Source organism: Ictidomys tridecemlineatus, chromosome 5 (assembly GCF_052094955.1).
Source record: "Ictidomys tridecemlineatus isolate mIctTri1 chromosome 5, mIctTri1.hap1, whole genome shotgun sequence".
Lineage (NCBI taxonomy): Eukaryota > Metazoa > Chordata > Mammalia > Rodentia > Sciuridae > Ictidomys > Ictidomys tridecemlineatus.
The window spans coordinates 53,276,314-53,299,625 of record NC_135481.1 but is presented as its reverse complement, the minus strand read 5'-3'; the positions used below and the strand labels follow the sequence as shown (position 1 = coordinate 53,299,625).

General features: G+C 34.6%; 1 protein-coding gene across 1 annotated transcript; it reads right to left on the bottom strand.

Annotated features, from left to right (window-relative positions):
* Positions 1-1,769: 1,769 nt before the first annotated feature.
* On the bottom strand, positions 1,770-23,235 carry Naa30 (N-alpha-acetyltransferase 30, NatC catalytic subunit). Its single transcript, XM_005322740.4, has 5 exons — positions 23,080-23,235; positions 22,056-22,815; positions 17,170-17,293; positions 14,506-14,561; positions 1,770-5,215 (listed from the first exon to the last, which is right to left on the bottom strand). Exons 2-5 carry the CDS (start codon positions 22,812-22,814, stop codon positions 5,078-5,080), a joined length of 1,077 nt encoding a protein of 358 aa, XP_005322797.1. The 5' UTR covers position 22,815; positions 23,080-23,235; the 3' UTR covers positions 1,770-5,077.
* Between the last annotated feature and the right edge of the window lie 77 nt (positions 23,236-23,312).

The following is a 23,312-nucleotide window of genomic DNA, read 5'->3' as shown; positions in this document are numbered from 1 at the left end:
TTAAGAAAATTGATAAAGATTCATACAGCAATTAGGTGTTCATGAAATAATAACTAAAGCTTATTTTCAGTTTTATAAAAACCTCAAAATTATAATTAGACTGAAAACTCATTATAACCCCTGCATTGTATAAATTATTAGATTAAGTTTTGGCACATCCATGGTCTTTATTTCTAGTCTTTCTCTCATGAAGATTATAACACTGAGTTGCTACCAACAGGGGTTTTGATCTCCTAACAAGATGTGCTAAGCCAGGCCTTCTTTGGCCAGGTATTTACCACCCCCACTCCTCCTGCCTTTTGACTAATTACAAATTACCAGATGACCAGCTAGGGTTAGGGTAATACTTTGCTTAACCTGGTTTGCTCAGAAACAAAAACACAGCCTTTGGCCTCATGACCATGAGTGATTTTTCAGAATTTAAAAGTGTAAATGTTACAAACCTCCATGTTCCAAGTAGATCACTGGTGAAATATAAAGATCAATTTCATTTAGAAATGAAATGATTTTTAAATTCATCTAAAATGAGAAACTGTTAGGCCTAACTACAAATCATGCTTTAAGGCTAAAAGGATAGGAGAGTCTCATCAGAAACCAATTTTTGACACTTGAATCTGTGCACCTCTGCACCTTAAAGTTCTAAGAACAAAACTGAAAGAGCTGCATTTCTCAGAAAACCACATCATCCGTGGGCAGTGTATTCTTTTGCCCAGAGGCAATTTGTGATCTTTTTATTTCATATTTTAATAAATTAGAAAATGTAAAATATGCTTTTCTGTTATTACTTACATATTATCTAAAGCTGTGCTGACCAATACATTTGCCACTGACCACATGTGACTAATTTCAATTAATAAAATTAAAAATTCAGTACTTCATTCACAGTAGTCACAACTAAGGGCTCAGTAGCTATTTGTGACTAGTGGCTACCATACTGAAGAGTGCAAGGAGCATTTCCATCTTCAGAGAACTGATCTGAAAAAAGTGCAGCTGCTCTATATGCTCATGAGATTTTTTTTTAACCCCTATTTTTAAGTTTATTGAACATCACTATACCTCTGGCTACAGGTTAAACCTAATCTGAGTCAAGGTATAAACCAACTGCATCAATTGGTGTTTAAGAGTGAATATTTATATTTTGAGTTCACATAAGACCCAAGTAAATCATGAATTAGATATTTTCACATTACCATAAAGAACAAATGAATATTTGTCATGCACAATAAAAATGTAGGAGTCATATGACAAAAACAGATCATCTAATCCTACTGATATCCAAAAATCTTGAAATTATGAAAGCATGCATAACTACTAATTTAAAGTTTCCGCAAGAATAGGGCAAAAAGCCCTTTTCTACCTCAGTGCTCTATTAAAATAGTGCTCTATTTTACCTTTGTGTCTTAGAAAAAGGGAAAAATATTACTAACACAAGGAGGCACTATACGAAAAATAGTAAACTAAAATAAAAATTCTCAGAAATAAACTGCTATGGAATAAATAACTTTCAGTTTAATGCACGCAAAAAACTCTCATGTGTACTGATATCTGACATATGAACTGAGTACTTTTAGAAAAATCAAGTTCATGTTACTTTCAAATTTACTTTGTCAGAACACAAAGTAGAACAAACACAACTGTTTATTACTGCTTCCAAATAACTCTTGGATGGGAGGCAGGAAGTGGGAACATTATAGATTGCTTCTTGTTTCTCTGAGTAAAAGCAAAAAACAAACCAAAAAAAAAAAAAAAATCACAAATGCACACAGCTGTATCTTAAAGAAAAATGCAAACACAACTTAACCATACTTTATTTGACTGCATCTTATTTAGACAGCTTGCACATTTCAAATCCCATTAAATCTCTCTCTCCAAAAGAATATGGGACAATAAGAGAAAATTATGCAGCAATATCCAGTCATCAAACAGCAGTCCAATATTTTGAGATACACGTGATATTTTATAGATACTCAACTCATATCTGACGTCAATATAATTTATGGTTATGTTTTTACAAACCTGAAAGCCCTGTAACATTATAGCACTCATTTTAATGATGTCATGGTGCACTGAAAAATAACTCTGATGCGCTACTAATTTGATTTTATCTACGCTCCTCCAAAGTGATGAACTTCATGATTTTTTAGACACCATAATAAATATACACATCCAGTCTTATACATGTCAGCCAACATCATAACACAGGGCAAGGTAAAGTTGAAACGTGACAAACAAACTCCTTTACATAGATTTGTCGAGCAAGGGGGGAGGGTAATTTGGAGAAGAGAGAGGCAGAAAATATCAAAACCAATTTTTTAATAGTACTTTTTTCTTATTTTGCTGGCTTCAACTTCAAAAACTACTGTCTGGTTTCTGATCTGTGGACTTCTCTAGAGTAAGTAGCTTCATCCCAAGGTAAGGGAAATAATAGCCCACATACCAAAAATGATAGTATACCCGTTAGCTTCTTTAACACTAACATATATAGCTTCATGGTAGCATGTATAAAAATGTTCAGCAGTCCCAACTGCTAAACCAGTGTCAGTGGATAAAGTACAGTCAGTCTTAAAGAGGCAGCACCCCATTAAAAGAAAGTTGCACCAATTTTGCTCAGTTTTAGCCAAGTGAACCCACTCTATCAATTATAAATGGAACTGTTTCAAGCTGATATGAGAAAAATGTAAGTCTGTTATCAAAGTAAGTGAATGTTTGATGCTATTTCAAATGGAAGAGAGACTTTTAATTTTGCTGCTGGATTATCATGCTAGAGATTAAAATTTTAGGTGAACAATTTTTGCGCACCTAATTAAAGACATAAGGTACACTGATATTAAACATACACCAGCTGAACAATATGGCATCCATTTCACTTTTTAGTCACATGGTTAAGGTCATGTTTACAAATGCCCAAGCAATCAATTTAGTTAATTCAGCAATTCTGGGGTTAAAGGTCAGTAGTTAGGGTTTCCTTAACATTCTGGCAAAAACATTAAAAAATGGTTGAACTGATAATTAGCATGTATCTACTTTACAACTGTCCCCATTATTTGAGTCAATCAAATGTACGTTCAACAACAATCATTACCTAAGAACCAAATATAAGGCTATGAAATATAACTTGATGACACACGTAACACTGTTTCAGCTAGTTTCCTTCTTATTAACAAATAATAACAGAAGCATTGATATGACTGGCATTCTTCTAAATGCTAGAGCCCAAATGAAGTTTAATCAAAAACAGACTCAAACTGGTCAGCTGAAAAGTTGAATACTATGGTGGTGATATTTGTTGATAGAACCAATATTCTGCCCATTAACATTAAGCTTTTAAATAAAATGTAAAATGGAAATGTTTTCTTTAAAATAAGGAATTATAAATGATCCCACCAGGAGGAACTTTAGTTTTCATCAAATATAAATTATTTATTTTAAAAATCCTTGTAATCATGTTCACTTTGAAAACACTATACTGAGCAAAGAGCAGCTTTCCTTAAAAAAAAAAAAAAAAAAAGCAACAAACTTTCCTGAAAAGGGGCCTTTACCAACTGTTAATGGAGGTAGGGTTTTAAAAATACAGTAATTATACTCATAAAATATTCAAACCAAATCCTAGAGCAGAAGTATATCCAAATGAAAATGACAACATAGATTCCTACAAAAGAGTTTTCACAGAGAATGAATCTTTTTTTTCTTATGGGTACCTAGGTTTTCCAGTTAAATAAATTATCCATCACAGATTTACCGACTCAACTGAAAGCAATTAACTTGAAAATTCGTTACATTGCACTGATTAGCCAAAACACAATGTAATTAATAAACATGGTAGCTGTTCAGAAAACCCAAAGAACTCATTAAAAAAAGATTTTCATTTCTCCCTTTTGTGTGTTTCTGGAGGAACAAAGCAAAGCTCCCCCGACAATCTGCTCAGACAAGTGAAAAGAAAATAAAAGCAGCTTAAAATGGATACAATGCACCTTGAAATTTATTTCCAAGATGAAGAATCAAAAGTGAAGCATTTTAAGAAACAAAAGCAACATGAATCCAAGTTAAGTGGGAAAAAAATTCCAGCTACTTTATAAAAGCTGTTCTTCACAGCTTAGCAATAATTTTGATTAAATAAAATCACACCAATTTACATTAATTTTCTGTTCTTTTCCAAAAATTCCCTCTCCAAAAAAACAAAGCAAAACAAAACAAAAAAGTGCATCCAAAACCCAGCAATTCCCTGCTCTCTCAACTTTTCTCATCCCTTTTGAGCCATTCCTCTAAGGTTTTCCAAATAGATTTCAACCTCTTACTGTAAAGAAAGAAGGGACTTCTAAAGTAAACCACTCTGTCACTCACCTGGAAAAAGTATCCAAATTATAAAAATCTGAAATAATTTATTATCAAATTTAGAATTTAAATAAAAACAAAGTTTTCTTGTAAAAGCCTTAAAGAAAAGGAAAAGACAGCATGCATTCAAAACCTAGAGATGAAGACAAATTTACTTATCTACACAGGCACTGGCAGACGAAATTTAATTGTTATCTTTACTTATTGTAAAACAATACCCCATCCTACATTTTTTTTCATTCACTAATCACTGAGGTACCAATATTCAAGAATGGAAAATTTAATATTGAAAAAAATAAAACCTAAAATTGAAGCTTTTCCCTCACCCCTTTCAGAAAACTATGGCAGGTTTTGTGTGAAATGTTAGTATACTTAGAGACTTTTACAATCTACATTGGCTTTTTTAAGGAACAAAAATCATGTTCCATTTACTGGTTCTGTGATAAAATGATCACTATGCAAATAACATTGTCAGCAGACTCTGAAAATGAACAAATCTTGGCTATCAACTGGCACATCTTGTTGGTACCAAAAGAACTCTTGAAGTTTAAAACAATCTCTTTTAATTCAGAACAAATGCGCCATGCCAAAGTGCAACAAATATTGTGCGACACTCAATGAGACACTGACAGGTAAGAGCTGCATGGAAATTACTAAATCCACCTGCAAAGCAATTCTGTACAAATTGCATTGCATGCAAATGTCGATTCTGTGTTGTTGGAAGTTGTTCCTTGATGTCAATTTCTCAACGCAGCCACAGTTTAAGTCGCAGTGCATCAACTCCATTTAAATAGTATCTGAACAGCCTCTTATCTCGAACAAAACCAAGATTTTCATAAAGTTTCAAAGCAGACTTATTTGTTATTTCTGTTTCCAAAACAACCTTTAAAGAAATGAGAGAATTAAGTTAAAATCTCATAATTTGGAAAACTTAAAAGATATAATCAGATTAAATATTTAAAAAATATATACTTTTAAATTGATTTAAAAACCAATGGTGAAAACAATATTAATGATACATAGAAAAAAGTCATCAAAATGTTAACAGTAATTATCTTTGAGTCAAGGAGGGGATGAATCCCTGGGGCTTATTTTCTGTTCCACTGATTTTTGTGACATTTGAAATCTTTTAAAATGAGAATACATCTCTTAAACTAAAACAAAGATGAACTGTTTCCCTATAGAGAAAAATTTAGGTGACAAAAGATGAAGGGGAAAAGAAAGAAAAATCATCAAAGGTTTAAAAAGTAAACCAGTACTTAAAACTATTCAGTTTGACCTCTTGTTCCTCTATTTTCATTACATGTCATCGTTCATCCTGGTAACAACTACCACATTTATCTAGAGTCTAGACCAGAGTCTGCAAACTACAGACTTTGAGCCAAATGTGCCTGCTGCTGGGTTCTGTAAATAAAGTTTTACTGGAATATAGCCATACCCAGTTGTTTACATGCCTATGAATGCTTTCTTGGCACAGGGCAGAGCTGAGCAGTTGCCACACAAAGCTATGGTCCACAAAGCCTATAAATATTTAATACCTGGCCTTTTGCAGATAAAGTCTGATAATTCAGATCAGTGATACTCAAACTTTAGGGTAGGTTAAAATAGATATCATTACATAAATAAACATAATTCTATTTGCCTTTTCTATTGATTCTCACCTACCTCACTGAAGAATTATCAATACAGTGAGCTACAGTTACTATTATGGTGTCATAACACTTAGGTATTTATAGAGTGGAAAGAAAAAATGGCAAAGTACAATAAAACAAAGGTCCAAGTAAAGCATATGAAGCTATTCCTGTGCTATCTCAAACTATCAAGGCAAGAATTAAAATAACAGATGTAAATAGAGAAAAGGCAGTACCCTTTGACTTATCATATCCAAAATTGAATTCATGGCCTGATCTTTCTCTATAATTCTATATCTCTGTAAATAGGATTTCCATAACACCACACCAAAGCTTCAGATCTGCAACTCAGGATCATCTTTGAAACTTTACTCTCCACCCACCTACAAACATCCAGTGAATACTGTCAATTCCCTCAAAAACTATTGTCTCAAATTGGTTCTCTTTCCATTCCCACTCATACCACTCTAGTCCAAGCTCCCATCAAATCTTATTGTAATTTTAAGAGTTCCCTAACTCAAGAGGTCTCCCACCATCTACAAGTAGTGATGTTCTTAACACCCTACTTATAATAATTTACTGACTCTTTTATCCTCAAGATGAAATCCACAATCTAAAAATAATCTAGAATCCTAAAATTTACATTAATATGGCCTCAATGTTTCCAACTTTGCTTTAAGTTTCTCTCCTACTGTTTTTATATTCAACACTGAATTTTCAGTCTCTGGAACCTACCATGAAAAGACTATTCCTTCTATCCCCATTGTTTTGGGCCTTGGCCTTCCCTTTCAGATTAGAGGGAATACTCATTTCCTTTTATACTAATCCTACAACCACTGGACTGCTCCAATGAAACATTCAATACATGTGTCACCTTTCCTAGATGGTGAGCCTAATGGGCAGGGACAATGCAAACCACCTTCACACCTGTTTCCTCTGTACCATACTGTCTACCACACTGAAATCTCTTAAATATTTGTTAATAAAATATGTCCTTAGCATCTTTCATTGTATGATATACATTACATGAATATTACAAAAAAGGTATTGCCATGCTTTTAAATGATTAGAGAATATAAAGCAAAAGCATCTTCTGAAAGCAATTACCAATGCAATTAACCCATAAAAGCAAATAGCATGCTAAATCCAAACCTTTGAAAGATTTTTAAAAAGCAAGTAATTGACAGTTCAGGATCAAGTGAAAATATTCTTAGGAAGACTTTTATACAGCAAATAAATTAAAGAATTAAAATTCAATTTCTCTCTGCTCTTAAACACACACACACAATTCAATTTCTAGTATGTCATGCTACAATTTGAAACATTCCTGTCTGATTAATGCAAGTTTTTGGTTTTGAACAATTCTGTTGGGTAATTCCTGGAATTCTGTTATTAGGTCAGCACTAATTATTGCTAAAATGTTAAATCAAGGCCATGTATATGAGAACCACTAAAGCTGTAACAATGTAAAATTTGTAATTGACTTCATAAAAATAAAAAGAATTATGTCATTTTTATTTTTACAGCAAATCTATGAAGAACATATGGCTACCTCTATTTTACAGATGAATGAAACTTAAGACAACCAGTAGAGTAAGGACAAACCAGAGTCCAAATATGAACCAGAGCTTAGTAGTAACCAATCTTCTGTACTTTCCCCAATTGTTTCCCAGAATAAAATAAAGCAGCAAAAAGGAGATCAAACCTACAAAGGACAGGATAAAGGGGATCTAAGTCCACCTTCGTTTATATTCAGCCATCTAAAAATATTCAGAACACATCAAAGGCTCACTATAGCTACACAAACACAATTGAGGTGTGGTTAGGAATTTAATTCTGGTTTATCATCATCTTAACAGATTAATAAAATAAAGCCCAATTACACAGAAAAAAATTACATAAAAGGCTACTCTAATTAAAATGTAAAGATTCCCTTAGCACACTCACATTTTCTAAATAAAGATACCATATATTATTTGACACAACTGAAAATGCTAGGAAAAGATAACTACTTTTAAATACTTAACTACTTAAATTTTTATGTTAAAAGAAAATTTGGGTTTACACTGGAAATTTACTTAAAGCTTCTCTTACTCTTCAACATGGAAGTATTACATAAGAAACCAAAGAATAATTGAGGATTTTTTTGATCATAAAGAAACATGACAAAGTTGAATCCTATTTAACAGAGAAAAGGAGTTACTATGATATTCCACTGATTCTCTCAGCAACAACCATTATCAGGGCAAGCCAAATGTCTATGATTTAGATCAGTATTTTTCAATATTCTAAGCTGGAAGATTCTAGAGAGCAGGCATGTCCACTGGCATACTGTATGTCAACTAGCAGACCTTCCACTGGTATTTGTTGAACAACTAATTATTGCTTTTAACAACATCCTACTATGATCAGAATTACCATCATATTGCAAAGTGATGGTAGAAAAAGTTAAATGATTTTCTTATAATCACACAGATGCTAAGTGGCCAGTTCTTTAATTAGGCCAAACTATTTATGCCAAATCCTTTTTGTGTATGTGTGTGGGGTGGGGGAAGGAGGGTAGCAGAGATTAAACTCAGGGGCACTCAGCCACTGAGCCATATCCCCAGATCTATTTTGTATTTTATTTAGAGACAGGGTCTCACTGAGTTGCTTAGCGCCTTGCTTTGAACTCGCAATCCTCTTGCCTTCCAAGCAGATGGGATTACAGGTGTGTGCCACTGTGCCCGGCCAAATCCTTACATTTTAATAACTCCATTTTATTCTATTATTTACCCAGCAGACTATATAACCAAGCCAAAAATACATTTCTAATGAAATAAAAATGTTATAAACATATAAACATATAATTTGTATGTTTATAATGTTAAACATTATAAACATATAATTATTAAACACATTTAAAAATGTAATGATAAATATATAATTAAAGTGCTAAGAAGTCAGTTACACTATCAGGGTGAAAAAAAAATGAATGATTGGATCTTCCTACCCTTACATGTATTTATTCTAACCAAAAAATAACTTAATCTAGTTTAGTAATTATTGCTAATATATTTTATACTTTTAATAGTATAAAATACAGTAGACCATTACACATCTAGAATTTACCAAAATGTCATGTGTATTACTTGTATATTGCTAGAAATAAGCATTAGGAAAAAAGAATTAAGCTGTAGGGGAAGTCTTGGGTTTAAAAGCAAATTGTAAACAATATACAATAAGTTACAGAGATATTATTTACACAAAAGAGAAACTACCTATTAAAACTAAACATGTGCATTTTAAGAAATGGCAATACCAAAATGTATATATTAGAAAGGTAGGCAGTAGATTTTTTATATTTTCCAAGTTTTCTGTACTAAACATTACAGAAAAGGGAGAAATGCACAAGGCCTCAGGTTCAATCCTAAGAACAGGGCAGGGAAAGGACATGATTTTCAACCAAAAACATTTTAAGGTTATATACTACACATTTAAGTTCCATTAAGAAATTCTAGGGGCTGGAGTTGCGGCTCAGAGGTAGAACGCTTGCCTAGCATTTGTGATAAACTGGGTTCAATTCTCAGCACCACATATAAATAAATAAAGGTCCATCAACAACTATTAAAATATTTTTTAAAAAGAAATTCTGATTCTATTGTATTATGATCATATTTCCTTCTGGATATTAATATAATAATCATATCTTGAATCTTAAAAAAATTTTTTTTCCAAGGATAGCTATAGTTTAAAACAGTAAAAGTCCTGTTAACTAGACTGATCAATTACATGTACATATACTAATTTATTTCAGAAAAAAATACAAAAAATAGTTACCATGAAGATATACTATAATTAGGTTTACAGATTTTACTTATAAAATCATATTTTAGGAACTCACTCAAGTAATCTGTATTTATCTTACCCTTTAATGTGAAACACAAACCTGATACTTGTCTTAGCTGCTATACATATGGCAGCCAGAGCATGGGGGTGTAACCAAATTCAAGCTAAAGGAGATCAGCATATGGATACTGCACTTTTTAGTCATGAAACAACAAATCCACTTTTTTTTTTAATTTTTTTTAAGTTATAGACACAATATTTTTATTTTGTTTATTTATTTTTATATGGCACTGAGGATCAAACCTAGTGCCTCACATCTGCAAGGAAAGTGCACTGCCACTGAGACACAACCTCCGCCCTATTTATTTCTTTTTTATGATGCTATAATTTTTTTGGTTGGTATGCCAAATGTAAAGAAGTGAAAAATAGCTCTGCTGTTTTAACATGTTTAATTTTGATATAAAATGTTGGCAAAATCACAGTAAGGCAAAGTGAAGATATCTACTGAGCCAGAATAAAGTAGAATTATTATTTGGGCAACCACATGATCTATATTTCAACTCTATTTACTAACTTTTGCTTTTTAAATTCTGAAATTAAAATGGCTAGTAGACAATATAAACATTAAAGTCACATATTCAGTAAAGAGAAAATATAAATTGATAGGATGTGCATTTATCTGTTAATAGGTCCACAGGGTTAAAAATATCTTTGTTAAGAATATTAGAAACAGCAGCACAATCTAAGTTACAGAAAATGTAATTTAAGGGCTAGGGATGCAGCTCAGTGGTAGAACTACATACATGCAGCCCAAGGTTTTAAGAAAGGGAAAAAGAGAAGGGGGTGGGAAGGGGGGGAGGAAAAAAGGAAAGAGGGAAAGGAGAGAAAAGGAAGTAATTTAAAATTCTTAGGGCTGGAAGTGTAGTTCAATAGTGGAGAGCCTGCTTTGCATACTCAAGGCCCTGGGTTGAATCCCAGGCATCATAATAACAAAAACAAACAAAGATAGGTTTTCAGATAAGCTATTATTTCTTGACCCTTTAAAAGAAAGGAAGCTTGGCCTAATTTAATGAAAGTAAAATCACATGTTTAATGTTTGATAACTGATCACTATATTCTTAGAGAATTAAAATTTCAAATTTTTCCTCAAAACAATAAAGAGCAATTTCTTTACTTTCTTTTTTTTTTTTTTTAAAGAGAGAGTGAGAGAGAGGGGGACAGAGAGAGAGAGAGAGAGAGAGAATTTTAACATTTATTTATCTTTTCTTAGTTCTCGGTGGACACAACATCTTTGTTGGTATGTGGTGCTGCTGAGGATCGAACCGGGGCCGCACGCATGCTAGGCGAGCGCGCTACCGCTTGAGCCACATCCCCAGCCCCTCTTTACTTTCTTTCTTTCTTTCTTTCTTTCTTTTTTTTTTTTTTTTTGGCACTAGGGATAGAACCCAGGAACATTTTACCACTAAGTCACATTCCCAGCCCCTTTTATTTTTTTTTCTGAGACAAGGGTCTCACTAAATTGCTGAGGGTCTAAGTTGCTAAGGCTGGCCTCAAATTTGCAATCCTCCCTACCTCAGCCTCCTGAGTCACTCTGATTAAAGGCATGAGCCACTGCACCTAGCACATTTTATTTATTTATTTTTTAACCAAAACATTTTTTAACAACTTGGCTAATTCTGCAGAAGCCTTTTGCTTTTTAAATGTTAGGCATTGTATACAAAAAAAAAAGGCAATTGCTGTTCTTAGAAAGCTTCCATAAAGTTAAAAAAAAAAAAAAGACAAGTTAAAAACTCATATAAGCCAAAATTCAAATGTGCTCCTTAAAATAGAGGTATAAACACAATGCTAGCAACACAGAACTAATGACTCAACAAATATTTATGAACCGTTTACTCTATCACAAATGCAACCTAAGTACTTAGAATATAGCAATAACATGATAAGGCATCTCTGTCCTTCAGTGGTTAAGGCACAGACACTGAAAGTGAATGTAAGTGCAGAAAGTATTAAAAAAAAAAAAAAAGTCAAGAAAAACACAGAAGGTGTAACTGATCTGTTCAAAAAATTAAGAAAAACTAGGTACTACTGTTGGTATTAAATTGGGTCTTAAAAGACTGAGAAATATTTTAATAAGCAGGAAAAAACCAAGAAGCTACTGGATCTAGAAGATACATCATTGAAAAAGCAGTTTTACAATAGTGGAAGGGCAGAAACCAAACCAAATGGATAAAATGATAAGGAAACAAAAGCAACATACACTATACTATCAAAAATTAAAAGTGAAAAAGTGTTGCTGTTCTGGTTTAAAACTAAAGGAAAGGGGAGTGAAAACATAAACAAGAGTTCTGTCCCTTCATACAGTAAATTATCTGAGCAATGTGGGACACAGATAAGCAATTAAAAAAAAAATCAAGGAAAAGTTCTCTAATTCTGAAGCAAAGATACTCAATTGCAAGATAAATCATGTAAGATGAAAAAGTTCATGGAGAAACCATTGCCATGAACATTAAACCTAACATTAAGCAATATTCATTGCTTTAAAAGGAAGAAAAATGAACCAGCATTAGATTTTCAGGCCCACAATGAAAAGACTGTTCTATCCTAAAGTATATCACTAACTTAGAATTTAACCTTGAGACTAAACATTAGCATCAAATTCTCTGTATCATACCTTAGAACTTTCAAAGAAAAGCCAATACTATATTAATATAAATGTGATCAATTAAGGTAAAGTACACAGCCTCAGGATAATTCATAAAAGGCTTAACCATAGAAACAGAATACTCCCTGCCTCTAACCTTCCCACCAGAAATGACTCTATTCAACAGAAAATCAAAACAGTCTATCAAACCCAAAGAATTCTCCAAACTGCTAAGTAACGTTTTATAAAGCCTGACTTTTCTTCTTGATGAGCTAAGCTAGCATGGCAGTGGTCCAAACATAGAGACCTACATTCATGAACTCATCCAGTTCAATTACCTCCTGCAAATTTAGTTACCAGCCATGTAAATGGCTTGGATTTCTGATATTTTACTTTTGGATACTGAAAGCTATCATAAATGATGTGAGTTCCTTCACCAACCAAGAGCTATCCATTAAGAGTAAAATGAAATATCTTTAAATCCTAAAATGACTTCACTGTGCTACCCAATGTCTATAGGCCATATATCATATAACCATTATTTAGTGTGATTAGAAGTATTGACTAAGGTGAACCAGGAGCTTGAAAATACTCTGCAGTAAATCTCTGTTTTAACATGAAAACACATTGAGATGGTGTTAAATAAAAACAATTATTACTGCACAAGAATGATTTCATTTGTACAAAAAAGTTACACACTTACATAAAGGTATACCTAGAAAATGGAAGGATGCTTATTAGCTATAGGTGGAAAGAAGGATAAAGAATTAAAGAGGGGCTGAGTTTGCGGTTCAGTGGTAGAGCACTTGCCTCACACTTGTGAGGCACTGGGTTCAATCCTCAGCACCACATAAAAAGTAAATAAATCAAATAAAGGTATTTCTACAAATAAAAAAAACTTAAAAAAAAAAAAAAGAATTAAAAGAGTGTTGCTAGGCATGGTAGGGCATGTCTGTAATCCCAGTAATTGGGAGGCTGAGACAGGAGTATGACTAGCTCAAAACCAGCCTCAGCAACCTCTCAAGGCTCTAAGTAACCTAGCAAGGCCCAGTCTCAAAATAAAAAGAAAAGGCTGGCTCAGTAGTTAAACACCCCTGGGTTTTTTTGGGGGGTACCAAAAAAAAAAAAAAAAAAAAAAGAGAGAGAGAAAAGTGTGAAGATGGTGGATGGTGATTTTGTAAACAAAATACATAATTAATATCTATATAAATTTTAGACCTAAAAAAAAAACCCTGCTTTTAAAAAAAAAAAAAGTCACGAAAACGAATTATTTATAATCTGTTGAAAAAATTATCTAATTTCATGTACTTTGAGAACTTTCTAAGGCACATTTGCGCCCCCCCCCCCCAAAGACAACTGTCTTGAGAAGTACAATACAACTTTTCTCCTCCTTGGTTACCACTGTCATAGTAAAGACATCTGTACTTCTCTAGTTTGAGTTTGTTCCCTTCCACACTGTACAACAGTAAATGTTAACATCCCAATCATCACTGATGTTTACTGAGTACATACGAAAAGCACAATGTTGTAAGATATTAACAAATTATATCTGCCATTAGGCCTTAAAAATAAGTTGAAAAGAGAAGATTCCCTTAAATTAATATACAGAAGGTTTTACACTTAAAAAGTCATTCCCTGACACCCTTATCATTTATGCTTAATGCTTAGAGATTTTTTTCAAGTGTGAAATATCCTTAACATGGACTGATACTTTTCCCATAGTTTAAAAAGAAAAAGATATTAGACACTAATACTAAGGTGAATTCTTAAACAAATTAAAATTGGGTTTGTAGTAAGACCTACCTTAAATGACTTAACTGATAAAAAAGTTATAAAAACCAGTTATTTACCAAAAATGTCTAAGATTTCACCTTTACATTTTGAAGATTTTTTAGCTCCATTATCTTAAAATTTATTCTATGTCACAATTTATGTTTTTAAATAGAATGTAATTCTCGCTGAATTTGTGTAATAAGCTTCCAAGTGAAATGTTACTTTTATTATAGAATATTTATAAAATACTCAGTATAATATTGCCTAGGATAAAGGCATTAAACATTAAGAAAAACTTACCTCATCACAGTCTCCTTCAACCATGGCATATATAGCTTTCTTAACCAAGTTAGTACCTAGAATATAGATCTGAGCATTAATGAAGGAAAAATATTATTAATTTATTAAAGAACCTAACTTGTCATATTCATAATAAGCACAGATATGTAAAATGTTAGACTCTATCATGAATGCAGATATGCTGATCGCCTCAGATTAAGTGCGAAAAAATAATTTAGATATAAGCTGAGAGGAACCAAAGGGAATTTAGACACAAACAATTTAAGGTTCCTGTTGAAAGAATTATCTCCTGATACATTCTTTTTTCTAAGATGTAATTATTTGCCCCAAGCAGGAGTTTGTTTTATTGTAGGAAGAAAGGAAAAAGAGATGGCCAGAGCAAGCATGATGTGATATGGCCAGAGCAATCCATGACTACCATGTGCTAGCCAGAACTTACTGCATGACCTGAGCAAGGCACAAGGCAGCTTCACAGGAACTGCTGTGCCCACACCAGGCCAAGACACTCAGTTCCTACAAATCTTACAGTGACCCTAGGTGCAACTAAGTTTGGCATTCTTAATGATGTCAGTGGTGTTGTCTATAAATGTCTAGCAAATGTATCCTACTTTGGATCAGAAATACCTAACACACTGAAAGAAAAAACTTCCAAATGATTTTAAGACAAAAAGACAAATTTCAGTTTAAAAACCTCTTAGTTTTCAAATCATGCATACTAGTATGTATTCATTTCATGGGACACACAAATCGTATCTGAAGGCCAGAATGTAACCCTAAAGCAACTGGTTTCTGCCCTATGAACTAGCCAAACAACTCCCTATCATTTTTCACAAGTCCTATCAGCTCTTTTCAATCCACTGAAAATTAAACTTGGTCTACAAAACAAGTCTAATTAAAAATTTTTAATGGAAACTACAATACTATTAAAAAAAAAAAAGTTAAACCTAACATATTGGCAGGCACAGTGGCACATGCCTATAGTCACGGCTACTTGGGAAGCTGAAGCAGGATCTTTTGAGCCCAGGAATTCAAGGCCAGCCTAGGCAACTTAGTGAGACTGTCTCAAAAAAAGAACAAACAAACAAAAACACCTTAACATTAAGTAAACCTATTTATAATAATTTCTCATGACATCAGATACTATATGAAATAGTCTCATGTTAAGACAATAATGTTCATTTACTATTTCAAAAAGCTGCAAGTAACAAAAATGCTAATAATTAAATATTGGTACAGATATCAAGTATTATTTCATGAATACTTGCTTAAGTACATCCCACAATTTGGCAAGATTTAGACAAATGTTTGCTTACCTAAGCTTCCAATCTTCCATCATGGGGTGGGGGGAGCCAGTAGACACTAGAACTAGAACAGTGGTTTTTTTTCTCCTCTCTTTTGTACTGTCTTTTGTACTGTAGATTGAACCCAGGGACCCAATGTGCTGTACCTCCAGACTTATTTATTTATTTTTGAGACAGGTTCTAAGTTTTTGAGGCTGGCCTTGAAACTGCCTCAGCCTCTAGAGACATGGAGATTATAGGAGTGAGCCACTAGCCCAGCATGGTTTTTAAGTAGGCTTACTTCAGTCACTGGGGGAAGCTTTACTCCTACCTGACAGGATAAACAGGATTCCAGGGAAAAAGGTCAAAACACTTGCTTTTAAATCACCCAGGTGGTTTTAACCACCATTATAAACCATGAGCATAAGATTAATTAAACATGCTGGGAAAGGTAGACCCCCAAAGAGAGGAATTTGGAACTAGTAAGAAATAATCAATTCTCCTTTCCTGGGCCTCCCTTAAGTTGAAATGTTTGACAACTAGCACAAAGTAACAATAACAATTATTTCATACTTTTGGCTTGATTCAGATCCACGTAACCCCCCAAGGATGAACAGTTTCTTCAGGGATAGGATAATGCTATTAAAAACTGCAGCATCTCTTGTACTTAATATAATGCAGAGCATTTTGAATGTGATCAGAAAGAAAAAAGGTTTGAAGATGTGAACTGATCACCTTCTACTTGTTTAAAAAAAAAAAAAAAAAATCTCTAGCCAGGTCTAATTGTGCATACCTGTAATCCCAGAGGCTTGGGAGGCTGAGATAGGAGGATGGTGAGTTCAAAGCCCGCCTCGGAAAAAGTGAGGCATAAGCAACTCAGTGAGAACCTGTCTCTAAATAAAAAACAAAATAGTGCTGGGGATGTAGCTCATTGGTTGAGTGCTCCTTAGTTCAATCCCCAGTACCCCCAAAATAATAATAATTCTCTAGCAGGCAAGAGTGGTGCACATCTTTAATCCCAGCTATTTGGAATTCCTGAGGCAGGAAGATTGATTGCAAGTTCAAGGTTGGCCTGAACAATTTAGTAAGAACCTGTCTCAAAATAAAATTAAATAAATAAAAGGGGCTGGAGATACAGATCAGTGATAGAGCACCACTGGGTTCAATCCCCATTACTACCCCCAAAAGAAATCTCTAAAATCATTAACAAGAAAAGAAATTCATTTTAAGGGCTTTCTGAATATATTACTTTAAAATAAAAACAACTTTTAATTTTCTTCCTTTACCTTCATTTCTATATTTTACATTTAAATCTTTTGTTTTAAAACACAAAAAAATGAAAATAACTTAAGTCACCCTTTTATTGAAATAATATTTATCTTACCAATGCCATTTCTCCTGTATTTGGAATCCACAGCTAACATGGCTATATAACCTCTGCGGAACATCTTTTTGTGCATATCCAACTTGCAAACGATGGCACCTACACACTCCTCCCCTACCATGGCCTTAAAAATAAACAAACAGTTATGAAGAATACATTGCTAAAAGGTACTGCACAGTTACCCAGGGAAAACAGCAACCAACCATTGGTCAGCATTTTTGAAAGAGGAAGAGATAATGACAGCAACCACAAAAGTTTCAGAAATCTGAATCCCAAAACTCCTTCAAATGTTCCAGTTTTTAAAAGTCTCTCAATATTTTTAGAACATGAATTTCTCATGCTTATTAAAGCCTGGAGGAAAAAGATTTTTCACAAAGTAAACAATCAAGTACTTTATAAGATTATACGTGAGGAACTTAAAATTACAATTACATGCAATAAAGACCTACTTAAGTTTTGGAAAGGGGGAACAGGTGAGCAAAGTTTTTTAAAGAAAAAATGTATTCATAAGTATAAGATGAAACATTATACAATTTTCCCATCAGCAGAATATTATAAGTTTTTATAATAAAGTTTTAATGAACAATATTACATAACATTTATACCTGAATAATAAGATTTTGATCAAGAAAAAAGTATATAAATTTTCAGGAAAAGGATTATTATTTGTAAAATATTGCTTAGATTCGAGATTTTGTTATTGAAGTATTCCGAAGACTAAGTGAATGATGGTCTTAATTTTAGAATACTCCTGATTACAGGTCATTGTCATAAAGCTCTCTATAGCTCAAAATCAGAGATTTACATTAATGAATATGATTAATTATTTTGCCAGTTTCTATTTTGTCAGCTTCTCAAAGTGTTAGAGGCTACATGTTAAATAAATGCTAATAATCCCCCATTTTCATTAACATTTCCAGTGTCATCACTGCAAACATATTTTAAAAATCCCAAAACTGATTAAAAAAAAGTTCTATTATTATATTCTGATGAATATAAAACAGGGTAATATCTCTAACTGTTTAATAATGTGTCAGCAAGCAGTACTTCTTTTCGGTAAATTACCTTGGCAGAAGAAACAATTTCAACAACAAAAATAGGTTGAGTTAAAAGTTAATAACAAAGCTCAATTTATACCTAAGACATATTTTAACTTTATTTGTCATAACATTTTTTTAGTCTGTCATTCTATAAATTTAATAATTTATTCTATAAATTGATTAAAGGCTCACTCTTTTTTTAAAAAATAAACTGTGGAGAAATCTTTTTTAGGCAAGATAATTCTAATCCATTTCACACAAACCTAAAATAGGTCAGAAAAATCCCTTTGAAGGGATATTAAATTCAACAACCCACACTAGTTCATTTCTGTTTTATCATACACTCCAAAATTATATTGGGTCAATAAACCTCTAAAATTATTTCCATTTTTTTTTCATTTACAATAAATCAATGTGCTTTAATTCTTTTGAAAATTAAATGTTCTTTTGGCATTAAGGCCTGAAATACACAGAAAAGTTATTTGATCAAACAAGTCTCTGACTTTTTTTTCTTTTTGGTGCTAGGGATTGAACTCAGGGTCCCTATATGCCATCTACTACTGAGCTACATGCTCAGCCACTGACAGCATTTTTTTTTTCACCTTTTCTTTTTGGTGCTAGAGATTGAACCCAGCATGCAACCACTGAGCTATACCCCCACAGTCCTCATGACAGCATTTTCTGAATAACTCACTTCAAACACAAATATTCACATGTAAACTCATCAGATCAAATGATACTTTAAAAGGGCTAGAAAAAAATTGTGACCTGACCTCATAAACTAAGCTCACGTGACATGAAAGAAAGTCTATATTAACCTCTGACACAAAAATAAAGGACAGCTACACCTTACAGACATTAAAGCCATTCAATCAAGAAAAAATTAAAATCACTGACTACAACTAAACAATACTTTCAAATTAAACAGGAATTTCGAACATATCTTTGTTCTTTGCTCAAGAAAGTAAAAAGCAAACAAAATACTATAACAAAATAATATAATTTCATTCTTAGACAAGATTGAATATTTTCCTATTTAAGAATCTAGAGAAGCAAAAATCAAGTTGTACATTTCATCTAAAAATAAAAGCCCAATGTACGATACCCTATTAATAAAAAAGTTGTTGGTAAAGATAGATACTGCATTCTTTCATGATAAATTGTTGATAAATATACATTTACAACAATCACTAAACTGCTTTATGATATTTTCAAATAAAAAGCTTCTGCACATACTTTTAAGACTCATGCTATTAAAATGTGTTTTTTCAAGTACTGGAATTCAAAAATCACTGGCAAGATTAAGATTTAACTCTATAAGGACAAAGGTTTGTGAGTCAATAAAATTATGAAAAACATAAATTGTGTGAAACAGAGATTACAAAATTCCAGAACACTACAAATAGAAAACTGAAGGAAGCCAGAAAGTTAAATTTAGAACAAATAAACGGAAGTACTATATTACACTGTTAGTAGTAAATTTAAGAACTTCTAAAAGGTATCAACAACCAAAATACCATGAACACTAACAGGTAAAATACAGAGTAACTGACAGTGCCTCACATTTGTACTCTTGTATTTTTACATCTGTTACGTTATTTGAAAAAAAAATTATAAGAAACTTGTCATTCTTGTTAGCCAATCAAATATGGTTCAACCCCATATATTCCATTTGACCCATTTACAGGTTACCCATGGAAATCATGAACATTTGGAGGTTTCTAATCTTTTGAGAACAATATTTTTAAGGACAACTATCCCTTAATGAAGACAACTTTGTGACATAATGAATTGTACAAAATGAATCAAGGGTATGCCATTTTTCCAGGTTCTTGTTACCATAATGAGAGGCCAGACACCTAGGTTCTACCTTTACCTTTCTGATACTAAATATCTGGATAATTAAACATTAAGTCACTCAGATCTTTATTTTTTTCATGAAAAGTGGAAAAAATTAAAAGTTGGGCCATAATTCTCTCTCTAGGATCCTTACAGAAATAACTTAAAATAAACACTTGCATTTTTTAAAAAAGCAGTTCTTAAGGAAAATTCAAATTTAAAACATGCCAACATAAATTCCAGTCTTAAGTGGGCCTCTGTTATTTAACTACTGTTTTATTATTCAATACATCCAGATTCGTGCTTGCACTAGTGAATCTTACAGGACAACCACTTGTGCATCTCAATTTCCAGGTATTCAGAATTTAATATAAACTTTGGCTATTAAAGGCTAAAGTACAAATTAGCTGGTGAATTAAGAGGGGTCTATATAAAATCAAGACTAAAGTTTACTAATATCACATTTACCAGAGTCTAAAATGGCAGCCAAGTTGGGAGGCCTACATACTATCAGGACTCAAAGTTGACTAAATATCTTAAATGCACAACCAGTTTCTGGAACTGACAGAAAAACATCTATTTCAATTTAATATGTGACTCAAATATATAGTACTGTGGGTTAACTTACAATTAAATCAATTTAAATATTTAGCAAATATAATAGCATCTGATATGACATTTGTAATAGTGTTGTAAATCATCTTCCCATGTTCACCAACACAGACATGTCTTAGACCTTTGATACAATGCTAACAAACCTAAAAGAGAAATTTTCTACATCATAAAATAGTACCTACAGCTTAAACAAATGTATTAAATTGAAGTTTAAGCAAAATTAATGCAGAAAATAACAAAACAAACATTATCTACAATACTCAGATTATATTTTCAGATTACCACCAAACTATAGAATCAAAAAGACTTTCAAAGTATTGTCAAAACATAATGCATGAACTATTAAGTATAACCAAGCAAATGTTAGAACAATAAATAGTAATGGTAGCTTTTAGCTTCACATGTAATAAAATGTTCCTTAAAAGCATGTCACCATTCATATAATTCAATGGAAATAATATGTTATGTACAGTGATACAAAACATCCTGATCTGCAGTCAACATTTGTGTTAAAAGTTTCACACAGACTGAAATTGGGTCAATATTACTATAAAGAAATTACTGGTACTGCCAATAGTATGTAAGTTGAAAAAAATTATTCAGCTTATTCAATAGTCTTTTGGACTTACATGTAAATAAAAAACTTTTGTCAACTACACCCTACACAAGCCAAGTACCAGTGTTTAAACATATCTCTGACCAATTTCTTTTTTTAAAAAAAAGATTAGTAACAAATTCATAGGTAAGTTTCCACGAAAGAATATTTTGCTCAAGTTTCAGGAGTCTTTCAGTCACCAGAAGTGTTAGTGGCACCCTCTAGAAAAAGCAGACTGGCTACAACTCTTAATTGTCCTGTTGGAGTAAAAAGAAACAATCTCCATAATTACTGAACACACTTGTAAGATTTAATTCTCCAATGTAGCCACAGAAAGTTTACTGACAATCATGTTCACCAAAACATGTTTATGAATACACTCTTCCCTGATTATGCTGTAATCGAGATTAATAAGGCCTGTATCTGAACAGAACCAAGTTCAAATTAAATGACTGAAAAGTGCTCTGAAGATGAGGGAAGGTAATTAAAGATGGTTAAACATGACTCTAAGCTAATGTAAACAGGACACAAGACCCCCCCACCCCCACCCCAGTGAAACATGCATCATAAGGCTTGCTGCACTTTCATCAGTATCAAGTTAACCCAAATCATTGAGTCTTACCTTCAGAACAGTTTCATTAAATAACTAGGAATGTGTACACACATTTTACATCATGTAACATACATCTGAAAAGCACAAGGATACCTCCACGGCCACATTCTCGGCCCTCAAGCTCCCTGTCCTGCGTGGCCTGGATCTCAGTTGGGCTCACCCTCTTTTCATTCCATCCACTTACCAAGAAGCACAGCTGTGGCCAGTTGTGGATAAAATATCTATACGTATAAATGGAGTAGGGTTCAGACAGATCTTTGGTGATCAGTCTCATGATATCGGGCATTTGTAGCTCGGATTCATATCGGACATATCGTATCGTCCGATCCTCGCCAGGCTCGACCTCCCGGCCCGAGGGACTTCTTAAACTGCAACCAGCGGTCAGGGACGAAGACAGCAGCCGCACCTGCTCGTCTTCCTCCTCCTCCGTGCCCTCGGCCAGTCCATTGCGGGCCGCCGCGGGGTCGCTCGCAGCCGCTGCCTCTGCCAGGCTGGGGAGCGCAGTTCTTGCATTATTGGGGAGGGAGTGAAGGGGTCTCTCGCCCGAGTGTACCCCGGCTCCCTTTGTTGCAGTCGCTTTGGGGCCCCCGTCGGGGTTGGCCGTGCTCGTGGCCGCCTCAGTTGCACTCAGGACCTTGCTCTTGAGGGAAGCGGCCGCCCGGAGGTGTCGCAGTTCGGGGCTGATCAATCCGTTGAGCTGCTGCTGCTCCTGCGGCGGCTCCGGGCAGCGGAGGCACGGATGCCTCTTGGCCGCCGCCGTCGCCTCGCCGCCCGCCCGGCTCCTGCCGCCAACGCCTTCATGCTCCTCGTCGTCCTCCTCGTCCTCGCTGCAGCAGGCGAGGGCAGCCCCCGCCGGGAAGGGGCAACGGGGCTCCGCTGCCGCCGGGGCCGGAGGTGCTGGTGGTGGGAGGAGGCTGCTAGGCCCAGGCGGTACCTCCGCCATCCTAGGAGCGACAGAGACCGAGAGAGGAGGCCATGAGACACGACCGACGAGCGCCGAACAGAGGGGGCAGCGGGCGGGGAGCGGCGGACGAGGGGGGAACAAAGGCAGAAATCGTCCCTCACGGAGCTGCCCCCCAATTCCTTGCCGACCCCCCCAGCTCGTCAGCGCCGCCCAGCTGCTCAGCCGGCCACCGTCCCGGTCCACCCGGGCCCATCCGCCGGCCCTGTCACCCGCGGCACCTTCCCTCCCTCTCCCTGCCGCTCACCCGGCACTGGTCCCCGCCGCCGGTGCCGCCACTCCTCTTCCTCAGCCACCGCCGCCGCCTCCTTCCCCGCCGCGGCCGCCTCCACCGCCGCCAAGGATCTCACCCAGCCGCCGTCGCCGTAAAGCGCCTCGGCTGTTACCCCGGGTAAAGTTTCCTGGGCCTGGCTTTACGACACTTCCCTGCCTGCCGGCTGCCGGAGCCAAGGGAAAGGGGCGTGGAGGGAGGTGACCTGT